This window comes from Triturus cristatus, chromosome 1_2, assembly GCF_964204655.1.
Source record: "Triturus cristatus chromosome 1_2, aTriCri1.1, whole genome shotgun sequence".
In the NCBI taxonomy this organism is placed as follows: Eukaryota; Metazoa; Chordata; class Amphibia; order Caudata; family Salamandridae; genus Triturus; species Triturus cristatus.
In genome coordinates, this window is record NC_140580.1 from 400,526,200 (window position 1) to 400,550,696 (window position 24,497).

At 44.5% G+C, this 24,497-nt stretch overlaps 1 protein-coding gene across 2 annotated transcripts in view; it reads left to right on the top strand.

The window, feature by feature from the left end:
- Positions 1-24,497, top strand: part of PTEN (phosphatase and tensin homolog) — a 231,178-nt gene that overhangs the window by 131,129 nt on the left and 75,552 nt on the right. For both annotated transcript variants that reach the window (XM_085605587.1, XM_085605590.1), the window contains exon 5: positions 11,589-11,827. In XM_085605587.1, the coding sequence (XP_085461713.1) occupies positions 11,589-11,827 (239 nt within the window). The remainder of the gene's footprint in view (positions 1-11,588; positions 11,828-24,497) is intronic.

Here is a 24,497-nt window from a genome sequence, read left to right on the forward strand (position 1 = left end):
TGCAGCGCACATATGATGTCCACAACTCCCAAGATGGAGAAGCAACGCTACATTACAAATGTAGGCGTGCCTCCAGAGCAAATGCCATTCACCTCCAGAGCGTCCGATTCCTTACAATAAGAGGTCAACTCGCAAGCACTCAGGATCCAGCGTGCTTCAGAATCTGAGAAGATGGCCCGCGAGCACAAAAGATTCATGCACATCACAGCAGATCGACACTGCTCTTCAACGCTGGGTCCGCGCAGCATTCAAAACTTACAAACTGGCAAAGGTAGCTAAACTTGTCGCCAGGAACACACGATACCACTGTTCCAGTAAGTCAATCGACATAGCAGTACATTTCCCAATGTACATTTTTAATAAAGCAGCAATACTCCTGGCAAAGATCTTCTGAAGAGCTGGTTTCAATACCGTGTTAAAGCCTGTACAGTCCCACAAACTGGAAATTTTTCTCGTCGCTAAAATAAGGGAACTGAAAGGAGGTGCAATACAGTGGTACTTAGGTTGAGTATGTTTATTCCATATTGTAGGCTCTATTCTCAGCTCTGGCTCCAACTCCACCAGTGTCCCAGCACCAACTGACCCTCCAACATTCCACAATACATCCATAAATGCTAATGAACCCTTCTTCAACACACATTTCACGTTCCACCCCTCAACCCAAGTTACCACATATGGCCTCTTATTAAAACAGAAACCATGTTTGACTTTTAAGTAAATCTGTCTTTGATCTCGGTTTGTCGGTATCTAGAGAGAACGACTGATGAAGGGACAAAGTCATATCTATCATGGATAGTTAACCTGGAACACAGACTTTATTTGACCCGTCCGACTAAGCACTTTCTGGCTGCCTTTCCACAACCGGGCACTTGGTTTTCCACCTTACCCTGTTGCCTCTGTGTTAACATCTCAAAGCAATCTCTTGCTCACGTTATGTCTCTTGTGGTTTCTATACTATACCTAGACATCAGCTTTTACGCCCCATACTGCGCTTATATGGTCTTAAATCCCACATTTTAATCTTACAATTTTTACAGCATCCAGACTTGCAGCTTACTTGCCATTCTGTTATTTGCAATATTTGGCAAGAAAAAACATTGCTAGGCCTTTAATATTTTTTGATTTTTAACCTCTTATTTTTGGGTATCCTGCCCTTCTTTTTACTGTATACATTTTACAACTGTATATTCACTGGTCCACTGGCTTTTTAATATAAACTTACACATTTTGTGTTTTATATTTGTACTTGTGTAAGCTTTTTTTATCTTTTTGTGAATAAGCTTTTTTCACTCCTGTTATATTGTCTGTTGTATCATTTTTTGGGGGTTTTGTTTGTTGGCTTTTTCATCTTTTTATGGCTTTCAGCCAAATAAGTTATTGATTGACTTGGCCTCCTAACCTGCTACATGCCCTCCTTCTTTCAAACTCCCCTTCCTAGGTTTTCTTAACTAGAAATGACGATTACCAAAGTTATGTTAGGGGGTTTGTGGCAGATCACATCACTCTAGTTCTTGAAAGATCTTTACTGGCTCCCACTCAAAGCCAGAATTGACTTAAAAATAGCATGCTCTGTAAACCGAGCTCTGCCATAATTACCCTCATAATTACCTAAATAACAAACTATCAAATTAGAAGAAATTTGTGCTATTAACCAATCTTGCTTCCTATTTAAATTCCCAATATCTAAATCTCACACGAGTCCAGTTCCAAATATCAAAATCTCAAACAAGCCGTCTCCTGCCAAGAGCCAAAAATATGAAACCAGTTATCCAGACAACTCGCTCAATCCAAACTTGACAGCATCCTAACCAGATCTAAAAGCTCCCCTTTTTGAACATACCTAGAGATATAAAATTGTAGTTCTAATCCTCAAAGTCGGTGCTTTTTCTTTTGTTACCTGAATAGCGATCATTTTCCCGTTCTGTACAAAAATGTTTAAGTAGAAAATGCTAGAAAAATGCTTGTTGTTGTCAAATTGCTGCACTCTGCACTTGTAGTCACTGTAGTATTTGATGTCTCTTGCTAGGAGCATAGGTTCTGGACCTGCCCTAGAAGCAAAACTTTATAGTTTTGAAGTTTTGAATCTTACCATTATTTCTTTTTTTTGTGTAGAAAATTAATATATTTATTTGCAACATAAGTAGGATTTTCCAGGTATAGTTACATAAATGCACTGTGCCCAAACATTAAATAATAATAAAATACTTGCAGTAAAATGCAGTAGATCATTTATATCGAATTTGTAAATTAAATGTTTTGTTTTCAGTTTAATAAGTTTTAATAGGAATGAAGAGCACAAGAAATGTCAAACAATCCGATGCAACATTAGTGTATAATACTGAATAAAGTTACAAATTATTAGTGTTCTTCTAATTGAGGAAAATAGCAAGACAAATCTAGAAGAGGAACGTGTAATATATGGAAAAGCAGGCAAAGAACAAAAGGGGGAGAAGAGAAAAAGGAAATGGTAATTAAGATTGAGGTGAGTTAGAGGGGTACTTAGGAAAAGGTAACCAGAGTATATCACATTTGATATTCTGAGATAACTAGAGAGTAGAAATATTGGCTATTCTATGTTCATCACAAATAAAGTTCCACCAAGGCAATATAAACAGCTTGGAATTGTCTTTACAACAAGAAAGAATCACCTTAAACACAATAGCAATTAAGAGATCAAACAGAGGTTTAGGAGAGAGGGAATCAAAATCTGGTGAAAGAGTTCCAAAGAAAACATTTTGTATTGATGAGTGAATATTGCAGTGAAGAATGTTTCGACATTTTGACCAAATTACTTCTCAAAATTTAAAGACACTGGGACAGTAGTAAAGCAAATGAAGTAAAGTTCCTGTAGAAGAAGAACAGGGCCAGCATAGGGCAAGGAGGTGGGAGAGACTATAGAGATGCATTCTGAAGTAATGAGGGCTCTGATATAAATACAAAATTGTGTAATACGAACAGCTTTAGATGTTTTATTTTAAGCCATAATGTATCCCAAGTAGGAGGAGGGAGAGAAAGAGATATCATCTTCCCACAATAATTCAATAGGTGATTTGGGTCTAATAGTAATGGGCGATAGTAACAGATTATAGAAATGAGCCGCCGGGGTAGTCAGTCAGAAGAAATGGTATAAAATGGAGTATAAGTGGTGAAAGGTACACCATCTGGAGGGGAATTAATGGTTGTTAAATAGGATTGAAGGGATGAAGAAATTAAATTGTATTCCTGCAAAAACGAACTCGATAAATTATATCTTGCTTGTAATTGGGAAAAGGTAATGACCGAGTTGTGGTGTATAAGCTGGTGAATAAACCTAATACCCTTCTCTTTCCAGTGTTCATAATAGAAAGACTTGCACCGAAATTTGATAAATGTATTATACCTAATAGAGAAAGCAAGGAAACATTGACATGACTCAAAACCTGAAGAAAAAATTGTGCATCAATTGTTGAGTATTTTAGTATAGAATTAGTTGATGTAAAAGTACAATTAGACATATAAATTGCATAAATGAAAATCCTTCCGTTCAGAACGTTCAAATATAATCCATCGAAATACGGGCGTATCAGAAAAATCATGGATTACACCAAAAAATTGTCTAATTGCAAATGCAGAGTGATACCATTTAAAATCGGGGAAAACGTACACCACATTCAGTTTTAGGGTGTTTGAGTTTAGTCAAAGCAATACAGGAATGTTTATTGTTCCAAAGAAAATAGGTACAAATTGAATTCATTTGAGAAAAATAGGAAGCAGGTAACATGGATAATATATACAGGACATGCAGTACAATAATCATCTTAATAGTATCCAGTTTGCCCCTCCAGAATAAAAGAGGCAAACATGATTATAGCAATTTCTGAAATGTGAGTTTTAAAACATTAAAAGTATAACTGGTTGTGTGTGATATAGTAGAGGAAAACCAAATACCCAGATACTTTATTTTGATAGGGCACCAAGTAAAGTCAGTATTAGCAAACATTTATTGATAAAATGAAAGTTTTAATGGTAATATTTCAGTTTTTGAAGAATTCAGTTTATAACCAGAAACACTAGAGTACAATTGAATGTTGCTTAAAAAAGGAGGAAGAGAGGAAAGAGGATTAGACATATACACTAAAATATCATCCAGATAAGCTGATAATTAGATTTCTTTGGAATTAAGTTTGAAACCTGATATAAGTGTGTTACAAAGAATACGTTCAGGAGTAGTTCTAAAGGAAAATTAATATTGAAGGCGCTAGAGGACAACTTAGACGTACCTCTATGTGACTGAAAATAAGGGAAAAAACAACCATTAACCAAAACACAGGCACGAGGGCCAGAATATAGCAATTTTATAAAGGAAATTAAGTTGGGGCCAAAACCGTACCGATGTAGAGTAGTTAACATAAATTGCCAGTTGATGCGGTCAAAAGCCTTTTCGGCGTCAGACTCTGCGCTTAGAGGAGTGATATATTTTACCATAAGTGATAATGTTTGAAAAAATTCTAGCATGATCTGCAGCCAGTCTGCTTTTTACAAAACCAGACTGATCAGCTTTCACTAGTAAGGGAACAATAGTCTCAAGGCAGGAAGCTAGATCTTGAGATAATATTTTTCAATCATAATTAATGAAATGCGATGATAATTTTTACAGAGTATGGTTCTTTATCAGGTTTTGGGATTCGGATAATCAAAGCTTCTAGAAAGGAAGCAGTGGCCTTTGAGTCTAATAAAAAAATAATAAAAGCTCAGGTAATTTAGGAGCAAAAATATAAAAATAAGATGAAAAAATTCAATAGATAGGCCATCGGGTACAGGAGCCTTCGCTTTTTTTAAGGATTTGATGGCATCTGTTATTTCCTTGAGTTATTTCAGCTTCTAATATGTTGAACTTATCAGTCACATGAGGAGGACTAGGGAGTGCATGAAAAAAGTATACATATTATGTTCCAAGGGTTTTGTGTCATGGGAGTAGAGTAATTGATGATAATCTTGAAAAGTGATACAGACATCCGTATCGAGGACATAAGTTTGTTGGTATATTCATTCCGAATTGGGCCAATGGTTTTACATTCTGATTTTAATTTTCCAAATATTTGCCGACTGCTTACTCGCTTTGTTTTTGCTGCAGTGATATTTACATTTAGGTATTAGGAGGATGTTACAAGCTTCAACAGTAGCAAATTCATTAATAGAAGACTTGGCTTTAATCAACTCGTGTAGAGCATAGGATGATATAGAGGTAAAGCAAGTATGCTCAAGTGTTTTGACATGTTGTAATAGTGCAACATATTTGGCATGAGCTACCCAGGTAATGGGAATAGAAGTATGGAGAGGATGTTTAAACTTAAAAAGCTTGTTAATAAAAGTAGAAGCCTCTAAAAGAAACTGATCAGCAGATTAAAGAAAATTTTAAAATTTCCAACAGCCAGTCTTTGGGTTATTTAGAGATGAATTCAAAAAAGAGAAAACAGAGGCATGGTCAGATTAAAAAAAAATAGAACCAATCTCTGAGGACTGAATGGAGGGGAGAAGGGGGTTTAGTAACCAAAATATAATCCATTTTCGAGCAGGTGAGATGCACATTAGAAAAATATTTAACTTCAGAGGTATCGGGGTTACAAGTTCTCCAAACGACAAATAATGGACGAGTGGCAATGGCAAACTGAAATGCTTTATGGGTTTTAACAGCATTAAATTTACATTTCGATTTCCTGTCAGTAAATGGATCTAGTCATTGATTAAAATCACCTGCAGCAGTGATGTTAGGATTATCAATAGATGCTAAAGTTATCTTAATATTGTTCCAGAAATCTGGATTTGGCTTGACACAACCGTAAATATTAAAGACATTTGTTTATGAATTGCAACCATAACCAGTGCCCATCATTCATTATTATTACATTGAGATGATCTAATTTGTTCATGCAGCGATTTTTGAAAGAGTATTGCAACACCCCCTTTACGATTAATAGCAGGAGAATATACAACTTGGCCTACCAATTGTCATTTTAATGTAAGTGATTCAACACCATTACAGTGAGATTCCTGCAAAAAAATAACTTGTGAAGTAAATTTAGAAAAATGAAAGTACCTCCCGTCTTTTGACGGGATGTCTCAGACCACGAACCTTCCAAAATAGAAAAAGATATTGGGATGAGAAGATAGATCTAAAATGAAGAGTAGAGGAGATGAGCATGAGACGTGATAGCACCAAGAGCAAGATGATCAGCAGAAAAACAAGAATATAGAAAAGATAACGGCCCTATACAAGAATTGGAGTGAGAGTGGCATAAGAGTATTTTAGGAGCAATGGACAGAGGTATCCATAGTATGAGGAGAAATGCTTTGGAGAAATGATTTCCATTGAACAGGGTCATCAAATTAGCAAGTATAACCATCATAAGTAATTTTACAAATGCATGGATGCAAAATGTCATAATGAATGTGTAGCTGTCTCATTAGTGGTCTAAGAGCAAGAAATTCCTTCCTTGTGGCATTAGTACCTTTTGGAGAGATCTTGACATATATAAATATTATGACCAGATCACACAAGGCGACATTTTCCTTTGCTGCCTGCAACACACGGAGCAAGTTCGTAAATTCCAAGATGAACATAATTCCTCTAGGTCTGGTAGAGTGAGGGTGGAGGCGACAAAGATGAAGCGTGCGTTGAATGTTCATTGATGGTTCTTTTGGAGGATCCAAAATGTCAGGAAGGAACTTTTCCAAGAAAGTAAGGAGGGCGGGACCCTCCAAGTTTTCTTGAAGGCCTTATAAACAGGTGATTATGCTTACTTCTATTTTTAAGTGTCTTCTGTATGTAGCTTGAGTTTTGGGATTTCCTGTCCCAGAAAAGGAATCTCAACAGTAGCGTCATGTAGGTCACTACGTTGCTTCATGTCAAACAACTTTACTTCTATGGTCATCTATCTATCCTCAATCTGCTGGAGCTTTTCATTTGTGGCAATCATGAAAGGTTTTAGACCCCTCACATCAAGCATAGTGTCCAGAACAGAGTTGTGAGAAGACAAAATGGGATTTCACCTGTTTCGGTTTAGTGGCAGAATAAGAGGACTTGGCAGCAACTAGGATATCACTAGCTATTTTGGCATAATAAAGAGGGCAATGATGTGACGTTTGTAGAGATTTAACTCTGCCCTTAGAGTGGAACAACAGCACACAAAAGAGTACAGGTGGATTTTAATATGTAAAAATAAAGTGTAACCACTCTTCTCCCCCCCCCCCCCCCCTAGCAAAATGCTGTGTAAAATAAGGAGGTCCACTATATAAGTAGACAACTTTAAACAACAAGTCGCTTCAAGACATGGTTCAAGAAAGAAATGATTCCAGAGGAATCCTTTAAATAGTATTCACTTTTTTTTTTGCTATTGGAGTCCAGTAAGCAGAAGAAGAGGGAGAAAAAAAAAACATGAGGAAAATATTGCCCGGCGTTTTATGAGGTAAAAGACTCCAGTTACCTCAGCTGCGGACCCTGGAATGCATGAAATTTGAGCGGTACGCGCATAAGGTGACGGCTGCTCACATCAGAAGACCGAATCACCGCCACAGCTCCAAGGACGAGAGGGCACTCCAGCAGCACCAGAGCCGGTCAATAAAAGGTGCGGATATAAGAGGAATTCCGGTTCCGCAAAAGTCGCTCCGAACGAGCAAGTAACATCCTAATGAAGATGAAACAGCTCTGCGTTCGAGCAGAGCACAAAGAAACACCGCCATCTTCCGTGGCACGTAAACCACGCCCCCTTACCATTATTTCTGATATTACTCTGATTGTTCCTAGTATTTTTTGCTTGTTTTCAAAGCTGTCATATTAACACCCAATCTACCAACAGCTGGCTGTAATTTTCTATGGGCCTGGAAGGTAGCAACAACCCCATACAGAAACCATGCTTATTTAAGCTCACATGTGGTGGGAATTTGACATCTTCACTAGGAGGGTGTTCTTAGAAGTATAGCCCAGGACGACTGCTCCTCAAAACAACCAGAGTATTGAGCCACTGCGTTTATACATTGTCCCCCAAACAGTCTCAAAATAATTCTGAATTTTCTTCAACCTCACCCAGTTGAGCTACCTGCGGTTTTGTTATCGCTAAGCATTAACCTCATCGCTTGCGTCACCACAAGTTTCCTGTCTTTGTGCTTGTGTTAGGTGGATTTTTCCCAAACTTTCTCCAGCACTCTTTCTGTCTCTAAATGTTTGTTCACCAGGGATCTACAAGTGTAACTTGACACGTGATTTACATATCTGAAAGAAACACGTTAGTTAGATTCCTCACCTTAGAATATCCCCACACATCAGACTGGATCCGGAAGATTTTTCGTCAGCAATACCCCTTGCGCGTCGCTAGGCATCGTCTGCGGCTCCGCGTCCGTCGTGCGCCGGAATGACGTCGTCGGAGTACTTAGACGCCGCCCTCGCGCGCTGACGTCAGTTCTTCTTTTATTCCGCGCCAGTAAGCGCAGATCCGGGAGAGCTACCCCTTTTAGTCTTTTTTTACTAAGTTTTTTGATCTTGTCTCGACTCCGGTAGGATGCCTGGTTTTAAAGCCTGTGCTGACTGCAACCGCTTGATGTCGGTTACGGATCATCACCGCCGGTGCCTTTACTGTTTGGGCCTCGACCACGACGCGGAGTCTTGCCACTCTGCTCCGCGCCCCTCTCGATCCCGGTCCAGGAGGAGGTCCAAGGATCGGTCGCGGAGCCGCAGCCGACGTCATCATCGATCGTCTGGCTCCAAGTCTTCGGGTAAGTCGAAGCACTCCAAGAAGTCCAAGAGGCGACACCGCTCTTCGGACTCCCCTCGCGCGACTCGGCCGAGGGTCAGGGTGGTACCACCCCCGCGGCTCCAGCGGAGCCGCAGGCGCCGCGCAAGTCCCCATACCCACCGGTCCCTGGGACTGACGCGACGCTGGCGGAAGTCAGTGCCTTACTCTCGGCCATGAGGAACCTGGCTCCGCCGTCGACGCCCGCTGGCGCGCCTTCCGGCCCCGCGGACCCGACTGGGCAACCTTGCATGCCGGCGGCTCCGTCGCCGGCTTCGACGCCGCAAGTGCCCGAGGGACCCGTCCCCGCCGATGCCGGTCGACCTCCTCACGCCTCCGACGCCGGCTCCGCTCGGCGTCGTGCCCCAGTTCAGCCCCGCTCCAGACCCGGCGCCGTTACGGCGTCTATGTTCGGCGCCGCTGGAGACACATTATGTCTATCGTCCGGCTCCGATCCTTCCTCCTGTTTACCAGGAATCGGATGACGGGGGCGAATGGGAGGGGTCCGAGGATCCTATGGCCGTTCAGGCTCAGCTGTCACAGGACTGGGCAGATGAACTGGGGGAGGCCAGTGGTCTGGATACCTCTCCAGACACTGGATTCATCTCTCCTCCGACTGTGGCTTCGGAGGAGGGTGCTGCTTTCTCTGTGGTGCTGCGCAAGGCGGCCGCAGCCCTTGGGCTCGAGCTACCTGCCGTGGCTGTGAGAACTAACGTCCTCACTGAGGTGCTTCAGTCTGCAGCAAGCTCCACTGAGCCTCTGCTGCAATTCAATGAGGCCCTCATTGACGTTCTGCAGGGCACCTGGTCCAAGCCCTCCACAGTCCCTCCTGTGGACAGGAACGTCGCCAGGCGCCACCGCCCTGCTCCGGGCGACCCCAGTTTTCTGTCCCAACACCCTACCCCCGAGAGCCTGGTTATCCAGGCTTCTACCTCCCAATCCTCCTTCCCGACCGCTCCGCCGGACCGGGATTCCAAGAGACTGGAACAGTTTGGCAAAAAGCTGTTCGCCTCCCTGAGTTTGGGCCTGTGGTCCTTGAACACCGCCTGTCTTTTGGACCGTTATTCCCACTCTCTGTGGGATACGGTGGAGGACGTGCTGCCCCTGTGTCCGGAGGAGGTTCAGACACCACTTACCCAGGCTCTGGCCGCTGGGAGGGATGCAGCACGACATGCTATCAGATGTGGGCTTGACACTACGGACTCGCTGGGTAGGGCGATTTCTACCACGGTGGCGCTTAGACGTCACGCCTGGCTGCGGTCCACGTCCTTTTCGGGTGATGTCCAGAGCACTCTCATGGACATGCCCTTTGATGGCACTCGCCTTTTTGGTGAGAAAGCGGACAGTGCGCTGAATCGCTTTAAGGACTCCCGGGCTACGGCCAAGTCCTTGGGCCTCTCGGCCCCGCGGTCGCAAACTTCCGCCCCTTTCGTGGCCAAGGAAGGGGTGCCTCCTCACGTCCGCCTAGCCACCAGCCGCAGAACCAACCTGCGCGTGGTCGCGGACGTGGTTTCTGCCGAGGCGGTTCTGGAGGACGACACGGTCAGCCCACATCCACCCCGGCAGCATCCGCCTCAAAGCCTTCCTAGTCCGAGCTTTCAGGCCCATTCCACGCCAGTGGGCGGCAGGGTTCGCCATCACCTGCTCCACTGGCGGTCCATCACATCGGACAGGTGGGTGCTGCAAATCGTCCGAAGGGGCTACTCCCTCCCCTTCGAGACGACCCCCTCCAGCCATGCCACCGCAGCACCACCGTATCTCGGGGGATCATTTGAATCTTCTCCACGAGGAAGTTTCGGCCCTCTTGGCCAAGGGGGCCGTCGAGCGCGTTCCGAGCCCAGAAGTAGGTCGTGGTTGTTATTCCCACTACTTTCTGGTTCCCAAGAAGGGCAAAGGGGGCCTACGCCCTATCTTGGACCTCCGGAACGTCAACCACTACATCTATTTCAGCTACCGCAAATGTACGTGTCCTAAGTTGGTAAATGAACTTGATGCAGTATGACAGACCTCTTGGCTGTAAGCTGAAAGTGCATCTAGGTGCAGAAAAGGCATGAGCGGAATGTCCTGAGCCTACTATTTTCTTGAAGAATATTTCGGTATAAAATAAGTTGTGGCTTAGGTAAATGCCGCACAGAGTGCACTTTTGATATATTTTCCCTTTCGGCTATTGCTGCAGTGGAGATATAAAAGCTGTCCTGTCCAGGACCAAATTCGAACACCCCAGGCAATTGGAGTGAAGTCTTCCGTCCCACGGAGAGAACCTTTGAGCTTTTTCTAAACAGTTTACCACTTTTAGTTAATCCATGGACTAATAGTGAGGGTAGCTTGCTGTTGCGTGTGCTGATCTGTGTGCACTGAAGCTTGTGGTGGTCCTGTCTGTCCAGTACGTGTTCTGTGTGTTGAAGCTTGCTCAAACCTTTGTTTTTTAGGAGAGTCCAAAGGAATAGCTTTTTTTTACGATGATATTCTTGGGGTCAGAAAACGCAGCCAGGATCGAATATTCAATTGGGAACAAAATCAATCAATGCCAGTTTGCTCGCAGCATTCTTTGGTGTATAATAAAACAAGGATGTTTGATTTTTAAGTATTTTTGGTTTCTTCACTTTAGTTAATAGGACCTTGTTCATAAATTACCTTGAGCTGTATTAGCAATAGATCTTTAATAGAAATGCAACATGCCCAGTCACTTTGTTTGTATTGCTGCCAAAAATGTGACAAAAGCTTTGTGTTTGCACTGTAAAGTAACTATTTCACTTTAAAAAAAAAAAAGTCGAAATTGTGAATTGTTTTGTACTAAACCTTTATCACCTATTTGTCATTTAGTTGCACAGTATCCTTTTGAAGACCACAACCCACCACAGCTAGAGCTTATCAAACCTTTTTGCGAAGACCTTGACCAGTGGTTAAGTGAAAATGACAATCATGTTGCGGCAATTCACTGTAAAGCTGGAAAGGGAAGAACAGGTGTTATGATATGTGCGTATTTGCTACATCGAAAGAAATTTTTACAACCACAGGATGCACTAGATTTCTATGGAGAAGTACGGACCAGAGATAAAAAGGTTTGTTATGGTTATTTCTGTATTAAAGATGTTTGCCATGGAGATGGTAATGTTATTTATTGAATGACTTTAGCCAAAAAGCTGAGTACTACTATAGCTAATGCTGAAATGACTGCTCCGTGTGTTGAAAATGTTTTTAATGTCCCTTGATACCCCTGGTCTAGCAAGAAGCTGGCAAACCTTCACATTGAGTTGGAGGCTTGTCTCGAATATTAAAGCATTTTACTATGCTATGTTGCAGCATGTGCCTATGCACAGCTATGCATTTAACTTGTCTTTCCCTTAAGTTCTTACTATAGTTCTTAAGTCCCAATCTACGTATCTTAAGTATCCATATAGAGTCAGAATATATATATTTGGAGTTGGATGTAGAAAATCCATACAGACCTGCAAGTATTTGTATCCATGATACTTTTGCTACAATATTCAGGTATAACAATATGTTCATAGCATGTGTAGATGTAGATACACCTTCTCTGCATACTTCTGCCATCGAGTGTTAGGCTTGGACACGTGCAACTTGTTTTTCTTAAAAGAAGTCTTTAGAATCACAAGATGTTGACACTCCTCCTAGGACTAGTATTATGCATGAGCATCAGTTTTATAGTTAGATTATTTTCTTCTGCCGTTGTTTGAACGAGTCATTCATCGTCTGGGCTTTCCGGTGCATTTACAGTTTTTCATCTTTGTCCTGCTGGGTCCTTCCAGAGAGATTTGTTAATACTTTGTTGGGGGTTTGGCTCTCTTGGCCTTTCTACTCAGCCATCTGCTTTGAGAATGTGCAGGCCGTGATGGAAAGGACCCCCTTTCAGCATTGTCCAAAGTACCACTACAAATGCTTGTGGCACGATCATCACTTGGTTTGCAACTGTTCCTTTTCTCCGGAGCACAGCAATACTTCTGCTCCCCAGCCTCGCATTCTGGCAGAAGAATATCCTCTGATACCGATGCAGCTGAATGCTTGCTCAGAGCAAGATAGTGCAGTTGTAAGACAACAACACTCCCAACATCTTCAGTGCAGACGTCAAAGAGGAAGAAGGTGCCTCAGTCTGCAGGGCATTGCTTCAGTCGTGACCCAAGCTCTCGTTCAGACTCCAAGGCAATGACCAGTCGCCCCCATGGGACTTTGGCAGAAGACACCGACCGTGAGTACCGTGCCTTATCGTTCACACCAACCGGTCGACCATCTCCTTTCAGGTGGCTGGGCATAGAGTCCACCACCAGCTACAGAGCCTTCTGTGCCAACAGTGCCATTGCCGGCACCACCATAAGGCCTCAGAATTGACTGTCTCTTCTGCAGAGACTGAAGCACTAGACCCTGCCTTACTTGCCAGCGCCCTCTGCCGTCCAGTGTCTCTGCGACGGTGCAATCTCACCATTCGAAGCCAAAACACCTTTCAGCGACAACACCAACTTCGGAGTTGAAACAGACGTTGCGATCCGCTTCAGAAACTACTCTGTGCTGACTCACCTCTCCTAGACTCCTTTTTCTACGTGTTTTGAGGACCTCAAGGCTCTAATTTCACAGTGCCTCCAGGAGACGTTGGACAGTAGATAGAGGAGACTTTTCATTCACTCTCTAACAGGTGAGATCATCGCCAAACCACCACTGGAAGTGCAAGGCACTCTTCCTCACAGAAGGAAGCTTACCTTCAAGAAGCAGCTTGCATTGGATCCTCCTCCTCCTCCCAGGAGCCATTGATATGGGGGCACCAGCCCTCTGCCGCCACTGCCCAGGCGTGGGTCCTGGGCTCCCTGTGCCACTGCAATCAAGCTATCCTGGCTGAATAGGGGTGAAACCCCGAAACCGGTCCTTGGATGCTAGTTTCCGGTCCAGGGAGGACCTGGCTTGGCAGTTCGGGCTGGACTGTTCCCATGAGGCACAGGGTCAAGATTGACTTGCATATGGCCAGGTCTAAACTGGGGTGGCATGGTGAGCAAAAGAATGATGGATTTAACCCAGATTTCTTGACTGGGGGTAAATGTTTTGATTTGTTCTGCATTCCGTCCATCAATTGTGTGTCTCTTGTGTGTATATGCAGCAGCACATACTAAAAATGGAAAATCTTACCCTGTAAGCAACTGTTTGTACCTTGTGACTTGAAAAAGACTTCTTATATGAAAAACAACTTGCAAACTTTGATCCCAACACCAGATGACAAGATAGTATGCAGAGCATGTGAATCTACAGCCCTACTCTGTACGCATGGGTGCTTATAGAGTAAGTAACATGCTCTTTCCACAATGCATTCCTTAATATAAATGAGGTTGTGCAATCCTCCCTTACAGAGCAGAGGCCACTGACTATGGAGAGAGCATGAATCCCATTTTAAATAATTTGTGATATTAGAAGATCCTACGAACTGATGGGCAAAATTGTCGTCATGATCCCACTTAAGGAGGCGAGAGGGAGTCTGTTACTGAGATGCTGTGAAAAATGGAGTGAAGCCCAACATTATCATGAGTTCCCTTCCAAGAACTGCAGATTGAGCTCACATAATTGAAGGCCTTGCCTGAGCAGTTTGTGTAGGAAAACTAATGTTACTTTTTGGTAGTAATTGGTGAGAGATGTATTTGGTTCCTTGCTTCTGCCATTATAGCTAGTAGAATGTTTGAAAGAGGTAGTCTCTCTAAGCAGCAAAGTTCACAAGCTGGTTTGGCTTCTGGCCTGTAGACAAAGACTTAAAATACATTCACAGTGAGGAGCTCAGTGTTCCATTCTCTTAGGGGAATTTGCAAAACGAACAGAAATTCAGGTATTTTATTTTTGGCGTTCTTCTCTGCTGAGCAAATGGAGAAGCGCTTGATTAACTTATTCATTGAAAGTGTCTGATTTCCCTTGCCAAAAAGTGATGCTTTACATTCTCCAATCTGGACAGAACTGGTTTTTAAGGCAACCGGAGTTTTAAGCCTAACAAAGCTTACAACTCTGAAGGGTTCTGTTACTTAAATTATTAATTTACTTTGAATAATTTTCCCTTCCTTTACCTTGTTGATTAATTATTTTTCATGCCACTTGTGAATCCATGTTGGGTGTGAAACTGTCTCACAATTAAAGAGTGGACAGAATTTGGTGTTGGAGGTGGCAGAGCAGAATCATGCAGATTGTGAGACCTTCCTGCACTTCTGGAGTGGTCATCACGGACCATGCTCCATTTCTTTCAGTTTCTCTACCCCACCTTCCCGCAAAGAGGCAGCTATTCAAGCAAGATTGTGTGATGTAAAACAGTGGAGGGTTTCTAAAGTTGGTTTGAGCTGTATGTGTTTGGTTACTTGAGTTAAATATTCTACTAGTTGACAATAAATCATACTTCTGGTTACTTAAATGTCCTTCTTATGGTTTGTATTCAGTTTCCTTTACTTCTTTGCTTTAAATTGTTATTAATAGGCACAGCGCTTGTCAGGGTGAACACTGAAAGTCACTAAATTAACCTGAACTCAACCCCCTGGTAGCTATGTCACAGAGCAGACTGGATTAACATAGGACAACTTGTAAAGTATTTATGCAGTACTAAAGCAATGATTAAGTCAAAATGCAAAACCATAAAAATCCCTAACCGAATTAGAAAAATAGTGTAAGATTTAATAAATAAAATGATGGGGAACCGGAGATATGAATTTTCAGAGTTTTAAGTAGAAATTGCTCAAAAAAAGCACAAAGTGCCAATGGTCCCGGTAGTCCGGAACCCGAAATGCGTTGAAGCATGGGTCAGAGAAACAAACCAGGTTTCTCCTGGTCAAAGATTTTACCTTCTGAGTTGGTCCTTTAAGCCCCAGTCTACCAGAGAAGTAAACATCTAAACCTCCCTGCAACCCATCCCCCCAACCCCCTCTGCCCCCACCACCCCCCACCGCAGGACCCCAGAGGAGGCACTTAAAGACTCCCAACGTAACAGGTGGAGGCCAAAAGCAGGGTCCAGTCCAAGTGTCACTGGTCAGCTGTGTACTTCCTGGAAAAGGTATCTTGCAACGTATCTCTCTGTATCAATGCAGGTCAGCCAACTGACCTTGGAGTCCACTTTTGTATCTTGCGTACAAGACAGAGGAGTTCCAGTACTTTAGGGCTCCTCTCAGGTCACAGACAGCAGGTCCAGTCATCTTCAGCAGATCCAGAAAGTGTTCGAAGTGGGTGCTTGGAGATGCCACATTCAGTCCTGGTGTGAGATAGTGGGTGGGATGACTTCTGCCACCTCCATAACCAATGGGGTAAAAGCAGCTTACCGCAAACAGGCCGAAAATTTAATTTGTCAGGGCATTTTAAGATGGCAAAATGTTTTTGACCGCACTAGGGATGTGAGGTCCGTGTTGGAGGGGTGTAGTATGGTAATCCTATTGTTCTCCCTCTTTTAACACTAAATTCCAGTTTGGAGCAGGTACTTTTCCCACAACAAACACAGACCGAAGTCTATTAGAGCTAAAGCATTGTCCTTCATCAGGAAGACAATGGATACACAAGAATTGTGTTCTCTCCATTTCAAGTGCACCCAACCGTTAATGTGAACCCAGCAAACCTCTCAGCAGGCTCTGACACTATAGTGTCAAAAAGGATGCCCCAGCCTCTACCCTGTATATTTTGTGGAGTTACAATTTGTGCACTCAGGTCAGCATGTTTGCTCCTGTATCTATTTCACACCTCACCCACACCTATTCTAGGCTGGTTGGAAGAAGCTGGAGAGTCAATGCAAATTAGCCTCCAGAAACGTGAAGCAAGGAAAAGGTAACTTTCTAAAGTATCTTTTCCATATTAAGTATTAAAAATCCAACTTTACCATTGAATTGGTTTTTAATAACTTAAAAGTATTTTTTTTCTAGCTAGTCCCATTTCCTAGATACAGTATTAGTATTTACTATTGCCTTCCAGTTTTTCTGTGTGGTCCGTCCATCCTTCTTAGAAAAATCCTTTTGGGTGCTAGTCACTGTAAAGAAATGTTAACTTTAAATTTCTATATGTCCTGCTTTTTAATGCAATTCCTCCTGCCTTGTGGGCTGCAAGACCTACATCGGTGGTGACTTATTAAAATGTAACGTGAAGTTTTGACTGGTTATTAGGCTTTATTTTGACAAGTGGAGGTTTTACACTTTTAAAATCAGTCTACAATGGCAGGCCTGAAGGAATGTTTGCACTGCCACTGAAGTGGATGGCACAATATAAGTGTTGTAGTCCACTAGTGACATTTAACCTCCAGGCCACATACAGTAGGGACTCCTAGCCAAATTAAATATGGTGGTTAGGAGTATTCTAATTCAACCATTTTTAAAGTAGGTGCACAGGAACTTTAGAATTGGTTAACAGGGTAAAGTGCACAGAGTTGTAATGAAGCAAACAACCAAGATCTGTGACTGGGAGTGAGTGTCTGAAAAGTTTAAACTCCATCCATCATCTCCTTTTGTTTGCTTCATTCGCTCTAAGTTGGCAAGGTATGACCAGACGTGGGTCCATTGCTCACTTTGCCACTGGATTCAAGCTAGCCTGGCTGATGAGGGGTGTTACCAAGAAACTGGTCCCCCTATGCTTGTTTCTGATCCAGGGCAGACCTGGATTGACACTTCGGGCTGGACTATTCCTTTGAGGAATAGGGTCAAGACTGATTTGCATATGGCTGTGTCTGAAGTGGGGTGACGAAGTGAGCTAAAGAACGATGATGAATTTAACCCAGATCTGTGACTGAGGGGTGTGTGTCTGAAACGTTTCAGCACTCGGTCTATCATAATCATCGTGTGTTTGCACAGAGTTTTAATGCCAGCAAAAATAAAGAGTTGAGCAAAAGGTGACTCTGACTGTCCTTGGAAATAACACTGTGCCATATATGGCACAGTCTTGGACAACTAACCAGTGCAGGCCTGGAGGTTCTCTGTTACCAATTATTTTATTTCTTTTCACGTTCTTAGTAGGCTAGTTCAAATGTCACTTTTTAATGTGTCAAGACTTAACCTTTGCCAAAAGTTTTGAAAGCAACTTAACATCTGCATGTGGTATCTTGGACCATACCACAGCTCTTTGTCCTGCTGTGTGCATCTATGCATCCTAAAGAAGTAATACTCCAACTTAATCCTGGATTGGCCTTTTAGGAGACTTTAACGGTCACCAATCTGTCAGGTAATTTGCCAGTGTGGAGCATTCCTCCAAAGGGTTCTCTCACAAAAACAAGAAGAAGAAGAAATGATTGAAGGATAAGTGCCTTCTCTAGGAAGAGATCCTGCACTTGGAAGTGGCTGGGAAGTTGGTGGTGCTATTCCTGTATGCTGGCCATAAAGGAACACTGTCCCTGGTTTATGGCTCTATTGGCTGACAGATTGGATCTCTTTAGGACTGTCTCCCTCCTCTCTTTGGGGCCCTTCTGGATCACATGGATGTGGCAGGTCGTCTGGAATGGCACATTCGATTGCCCTGGAATTCACACCACCCAACTCCATGGCCGGTGGCAGGTCACATCCACTGGTATTGGTATGCCTGGCCCAAAGGTACTCATGGCACCAACACTTTTGGAGCTGCATTCAAATCCTTTTTTTAAATGTCTTTCTAAATCTGAGGAGATACTCATATGTGCCAGAAAGAGGATCTGCCTGTGCTTTGAGACCCAGCCATTAGCATATCTTTTTCCAAGGCTCAAAGATTTGCCAACTCTACAGAAGCTTTGGCTCCAGTTCTGATGCCATGGGCAGGTCCAATATAGAATTTAAACACGCTCCAGATTTGCAGGTTGGCAACCTCCTTCTACCATAGTAAACTGATGCGGTTCTTTATCTGGAGCTTTAAAATGCTGGAAGCCTCAACAAATCATGAAGACACTCTCGTGTTTCCCTGCTTTGTTGTGGAAACACAACACTAACTTAGCTGTGCTCTATTTCGACCTCAAAAATGCATCAAGATTTTTTCTTTCAGTGTTGGTTGATTTTCTCTGGTCAGCCATCTACCTAGCTGCATACTTTGCTGTTTGACTGGTGAAGGCATCCTCCCCAGGTTCATTTTTGACCAGTGGATGCTTAATCTTGAACTCCTACATTGGCAATTACTTTTTGTTTGGGCTATATTGAACATGATTGATCTGCATGCAGACCTTTTTCCTGATCTGAAGATCCAGGACAGTCAGAATATGATCTTGCGATTTTAGACTCCAGTGACTCTTCATGTTCTGAAAGAGCAAAGTCTTTTGGGCCTCATTGCTTCTTGTGTCCTCCTAGTTCCCCATGCTTGATGGAGGACAAGGTCCCTCGAGTGGTTCCTTAAGTCAATGACTAAATATCCGGCTCTATGCCTTGAGGATTTACGCTTTGTCTGGTTCCATGCTTAGCCAATCCACTGCTAATGCTGGATGGGAGGATGTTACATTCTCCTTTCTGTAGGATAGTGTGATAACTGATTCAGCATGGGATGGTGTGGTCCGATGTGAGTTTGTGGCCTTTTGTCGCTGGCAAAGCAATGCATGCACATAAATATGCCTGCCAATGCTTTAAGCAGGTCATTTGTGGAGGACTCGAGAATAGCAGCTTTATTTTCGTGTGACTGAGATTGTCTTTTCACATTGGCGCTACCTGTTCATTGACCGGTTTGCTTTGGTCCTCAAAATGTTTTTGTCCCTAGTTTTGTGCGCTGAACTTTTCACCTGACAGCTTGCTGGGAGATGCTTTGTTTTCAGTGCTCTCCGCCTGCTGTGTGCTTCTGTGTTTACTCTTCTATGGCCTCTTGTTCAGATTGTCTTCAAAAACTTGTGTACATATGATTTGCAACACCCCAACTTGGCGAGGAGGATTAGGTGTGCCAATCTATTGGAACTTACCTGGTCTCCAAGTCCTATTTCGGACACAGTGTATCTGCTGTTACAGCAAGGTGATTTGGTCCCCAGTCTCAACCCTCCAACTCCATCGGTAGAAATTTTCGCATGGTCAACTGGCTTCACTTGATCCTCCATCTGAAGTTGGATGTTCTATTCGAATGAAGAAAGCCATCCACCAAATCTATCTATGCTGGGTGTAGGGATACGTTTGTGTCCTGGTGTCTTACAGAAGGCCTAGATTCCTTTGGGGCTTGTCTGTTCAGTATTATACACTTTCGCTTGCCTTACAAAATCTGACTCTAAGGGGATATTTGGGCCCTGTTATATGCCCTTTTGATTATCATCAGCCTTGTCTTCTGGAACCCATTTGTAGCCTATTTTTGAAGGGTTTGTTACACGTTTCCTCACCTGCCTTTTGTTGCCCAGCAGTGAGCCCCTTCACAGTTGGCCCCTGCATCTTTGCCCTTGAAAATTGCCTTTCTGGTCGCTGCTACTTCTGACCACATGGTAAGTACGTTGATGGTTTTGTCTCCATACTCCACTTTTTTCCTGACAAGACTGACTTGTGCATTTACTCTTCCTTTCTGTTAAAGATGGTGCGCGGTTTCCCTATGTGGAAGTCTGTCACTCTTGATCTTGCCTCTCTTCTCCTCACCTTTATTAGGAGCAGTGGCTACGGCTGCCATTTCCTAGGAAACCTGTCTAGTCTACATTGACTGGACATGACCGGCTTGTGTAGATTAGTCATTTTAGGTCTCGCCTGACCCAGCGCATGCGCTGGACTGGTGAGACATTTTGTGAGGGCTCCAAAAAGTGCTACCAGGCCAGCCTAGAGCAGCAGTGCATGTGCGCGGGCGCGCGCGTCGCGCTTTACCGCGATTACTTTGACTTTCGCGGCCACTTTGATGTTCTCCGTGAGGCTTCAATCGATTGCAGCAGTTAAAACAAGCATTGGCATTGCCAATAGGTCTCGCTTTTGGGACCTTTGTAAGTGTTTAGTTATGCAACCGTTGCATGGCTAAACACTTAAGGTCCCAAAGGGGAGACCTATTGGCTATGCCAATGCTTGTTTCTTTTTACTGTTACAAGGCTGTGAGAAAGCATACTATTTTTACTGAGTCACTCTTTGCATCAGGATTTGCTGTGCATTGGTGTTAGACCTGACATGCTTGGTGTCGTATACCCCAAACCTTATGCTTTCAATTCTCCTGTTTGACTGAATTTGTGTTCGCTGACATTACGGCTTTAGCACTAGTTAGCTGTGGTGAAGTGCACAAAGTGTGTGCTCTTTGTCCTTCAAACATGGTAAAATTGTCTGACACATAATTGGCATGTTTGATTTACTTGTACGTTCCTTGTTACTTGTTAGTAGTGCAGTTTTAAACTTCCATTACAAATTGGCAGAATAAACCTTTTGTAAGGACTAAACCTTCCTTTTTAATACTAATCAGTCACCCCTAAAGTAGGCCCGAAAGTCTCGTAGGGCAGGGACCATTATATATAAAAAGTGGGACATGTGGGTTTAAATGTTACATGTCCTAGGAGTGAAAAACCCCTAAGGTCTTTTTTTCACTGTTGCCAGTATCCTGAGTCTCATGACTGAATGGGTCTGCTGTTGGGGGTTTGTGTATACCTTCCAGAGAGGGAGACAAAAGGGGACTAGATGTGGGCAGGATGGGCCATTCTGCCAAGTTAGCTTGCCCCACTTACACTTCAAAGGGCATGCCTACAGCAGGCAGAAAGAAAATTGACACTAGTCTTTTGTCACCCCAGATTTCTTGGAGCCTTGACAAGGGAAGAATTTTCCAGAACCAGATGTGGGGGTAGTTAAGTGAATCCCCCCCCTCACTTTAGAGGTTGGACCCACATAGCAACTCTTCGGTACACTTCTGACTCTATGGACTTTAAAGAAAGAGGACTGTCTTGCTCTCCAGAGGAATGCCCTGCTGATACCAGACGGCTGACCTGTTGCTTGAGTGTTGCCCTGCTCTCTGAAAAAGAAGACTGGGCCTGCCCCTTTCATCCCATGCTAATCTGAGTGACTCCAAGGGGTCAGTTGGTTGACCTCCTGTATAAGCTACAGAGACACAACAAGCTCTAGAGGCCTCTGTGGAATTATCTAGCTGACCTGCTGCCTGGACCTGTCTGAGCCATTCTAGCTTCTGCTGGAGTGAGCTCCTGATCACCAAGAGGTCCTACCCAGATCCTGGACCATTGGCTGACATCAGTTGAGCTCCTCCCAAGAATAAAAAAGTGAAATCCTGAAGTTTTGGGCTTATTACAAGCCCATTCACTCCAAGACTCTGCCAGTGGTGTCGATCACCAACGCAAAGCTCTGGTGAAACAGACTCTTCACGCTACAGCGGCGACCGGAAATGCGAGATCTGCACTTTTTACTAGAGCTATGGCAACCCACGGTCAACGCCAACTAGAAGCTCCAGCAACAATTGTCCGCGATGCCCTACCAGCTCTTCATGGTACAGTAACAAGAGCCTGTAATTCCTAGCTTGCTCTAAGTGTTGTTGCAATGACTATCCACAGCGCTCTACCTGTTCCTCGTAGCCTCCTGCACCTTCAACAGAACTCTTTGTGCTGGAAATCAAGAAGGTAACTTTCTCAGCGGGACTAACCTGCTCCCTGTATCCGGCCTGCATTCCATAATTGGCCAGAACATGACTTTCACCAGCCTAGCACGACCATGTGACTGAGAGTACTGATTGGTGTTACCTGAAAGAGACCGTTATTGATTCCTTACCTTAGAAATTACCCCCAGGCGTCCGACTGGATCCAGAGAATCTTGCCTTAGCAGAACCCCCTGCGCTTCTATGGTGGCGTCAGTTGACTCCGTGTCCATTGTGGTCACCGGGATGACGTTGCGGTGCCTACTTGGTGATAAAGCAACCTCTGTGCACGAGCTTTAAGGATTCTCGGGCTAGGACCATATCCTTGTGCCTCGCTTCCCATCCACCCTAGTCTGCTTTTCGCCCCATTCGTGGCTACAGAAGGGGCACCCCACCACGTCCGGCCCAGTCCAGCCACTGGTCCATGCAAACTGCCCAGTGTCTGCATGGCTGTGGACGTGCGACCCAGAAACCTTGTGGGTCCGGGAGCCAGCAGGTGGGCCAGTCCACCCTTTCCTCCCCCTGCAGCAGCCTCAAAACCCTCCTAGTCCGACACTTCAGGGCCATCCACGGCCAGTGGGTGGCAGGATTCGCCATCACCTCCCCCACTGGCTATCCATCATGTCGTACAGGTGGGTTTTGCAAATTGTCTGAAGGGTCTACTCCCTCCCCTTCAAGACTGACCCTTCCTCCATGCCACCGTCTTTCGATCGCATGTTGGAGAATCATTTGGCACTTCTCCACCAGGAAGTCACAGCTCTCTTGGCCAAGGGAGCTATCGAAAGGGTCCCTGCCCCAGCAGTAGGTTGTGGTTGTTAATCCCGCTACTTTCTGGTGCCCATTGTAGACTTCAGGGCCCTCAACCGCTTCCTCCGGAAGGAGAAGTTCAAAATGCTCACGTTGGCTCAGGACATGGCTGCCCTAGACCCTGGAGACTGGATGGTGGCATTGGACTTGCAGGACGCCTAGTTGCAGATTCCCATCTTGCCAGCCCACAGACTCTACCTACGGTAGGCCATGAGCATTTTCAGTTCATCATGCTCCCCTTTGGGCTTACCAGTGCCCCTCGGGTGTTAACGAAAGTGATGGCGGTGGTCGCAGCTCAGATCAGGGGTTGCAGTCTTCCAGCTCCAGACTTCGGCAGACCTCCTGCACTCACTGGGGTTCACTGTAATCGTGCTGAAGTCACACCTGACTAGCTCTCAGACACTCCCTTTCATCGTATCAGTTCTGGACACAGTGCAGTTTTGTGCCTATCCTCCTGAGCAGCGAATCCGGGATATTCAGGCAATTATACTGATGTTTCAGCTTCTATCCTGGATTTTGGTGAGAATGACCCAGAGGCTGCTGGTCCTCATGGCATCCTGCTGGTGGATCATACCAGGTGGCATATGCATGCTCTGCAATGGTACCTGAAGTTACAGTGGGCGCAGCATGAGGGGAATCTTTCCGACTACGTCCAGATCTCGGAGGGAACTGCACAACAACTGCAGTGGTGGTTAACAGACCAGGATTGGATCAGAGGCAGATTCCTCTCCCTTCCCCAACCAGAACTCACGGTGGTGACCGATGCATCATTCTTGGGATGGGCGGCCATCTGGGAGAGGCGTAGGTGAGAGGAGTGTAGTCTCCGTCGGAATCTGAACTCCATATCAACCTGTTGGCGCTCCGTGCGATCTGCCTGGCATTCCTGCCATCCCTCAAGGGGAAGGTAGTGCAGGTGTTCACAGAAAACACCACTGTCATGTGGTACTGCAACAAACAGGGCGGGGTGGGGTTGTGGACCCTACCAAGATGCTTCGCCTTTGGACATGGCTGGAACATCAGGGCATGACCTTAGTGGTTCAACACCTGGCAGGTTCTCTTCACTCGGAGGTGGTGCAATGTCTTTTTCAACGGTGCAGAGAGCCTTGGTTAGATCTGTTTGCCACCAAAAGAGTGCCCAATGTCAGCAGTTTTGCACGTAGGAGTTTCCAAGGTGGCACTCGCTCAGCGGCGCTTTTCGTTGCGAGTGAAGTTGCCGCCTCCTGTACGCCTTTCCGCCTGTACCACTTCTGCCCCGATTGCTGAAGAACAGGCTCAACTGGGTACGAGGAGTCTGGTACCCCGAGCTCCTGAGCATGGCCATCGATCCTCTGATCAGACTGCCCCTTCGTGAGGATGTTCTGTCGCAGCAGCAGGGGAAGGTCCTCCACCCGAACCTATCCAGAGTCCACCTCCCTGCGTGGACATTAAACGGCAACAGTTGACAGCTTTTTGACTTTCCGCCTGAAG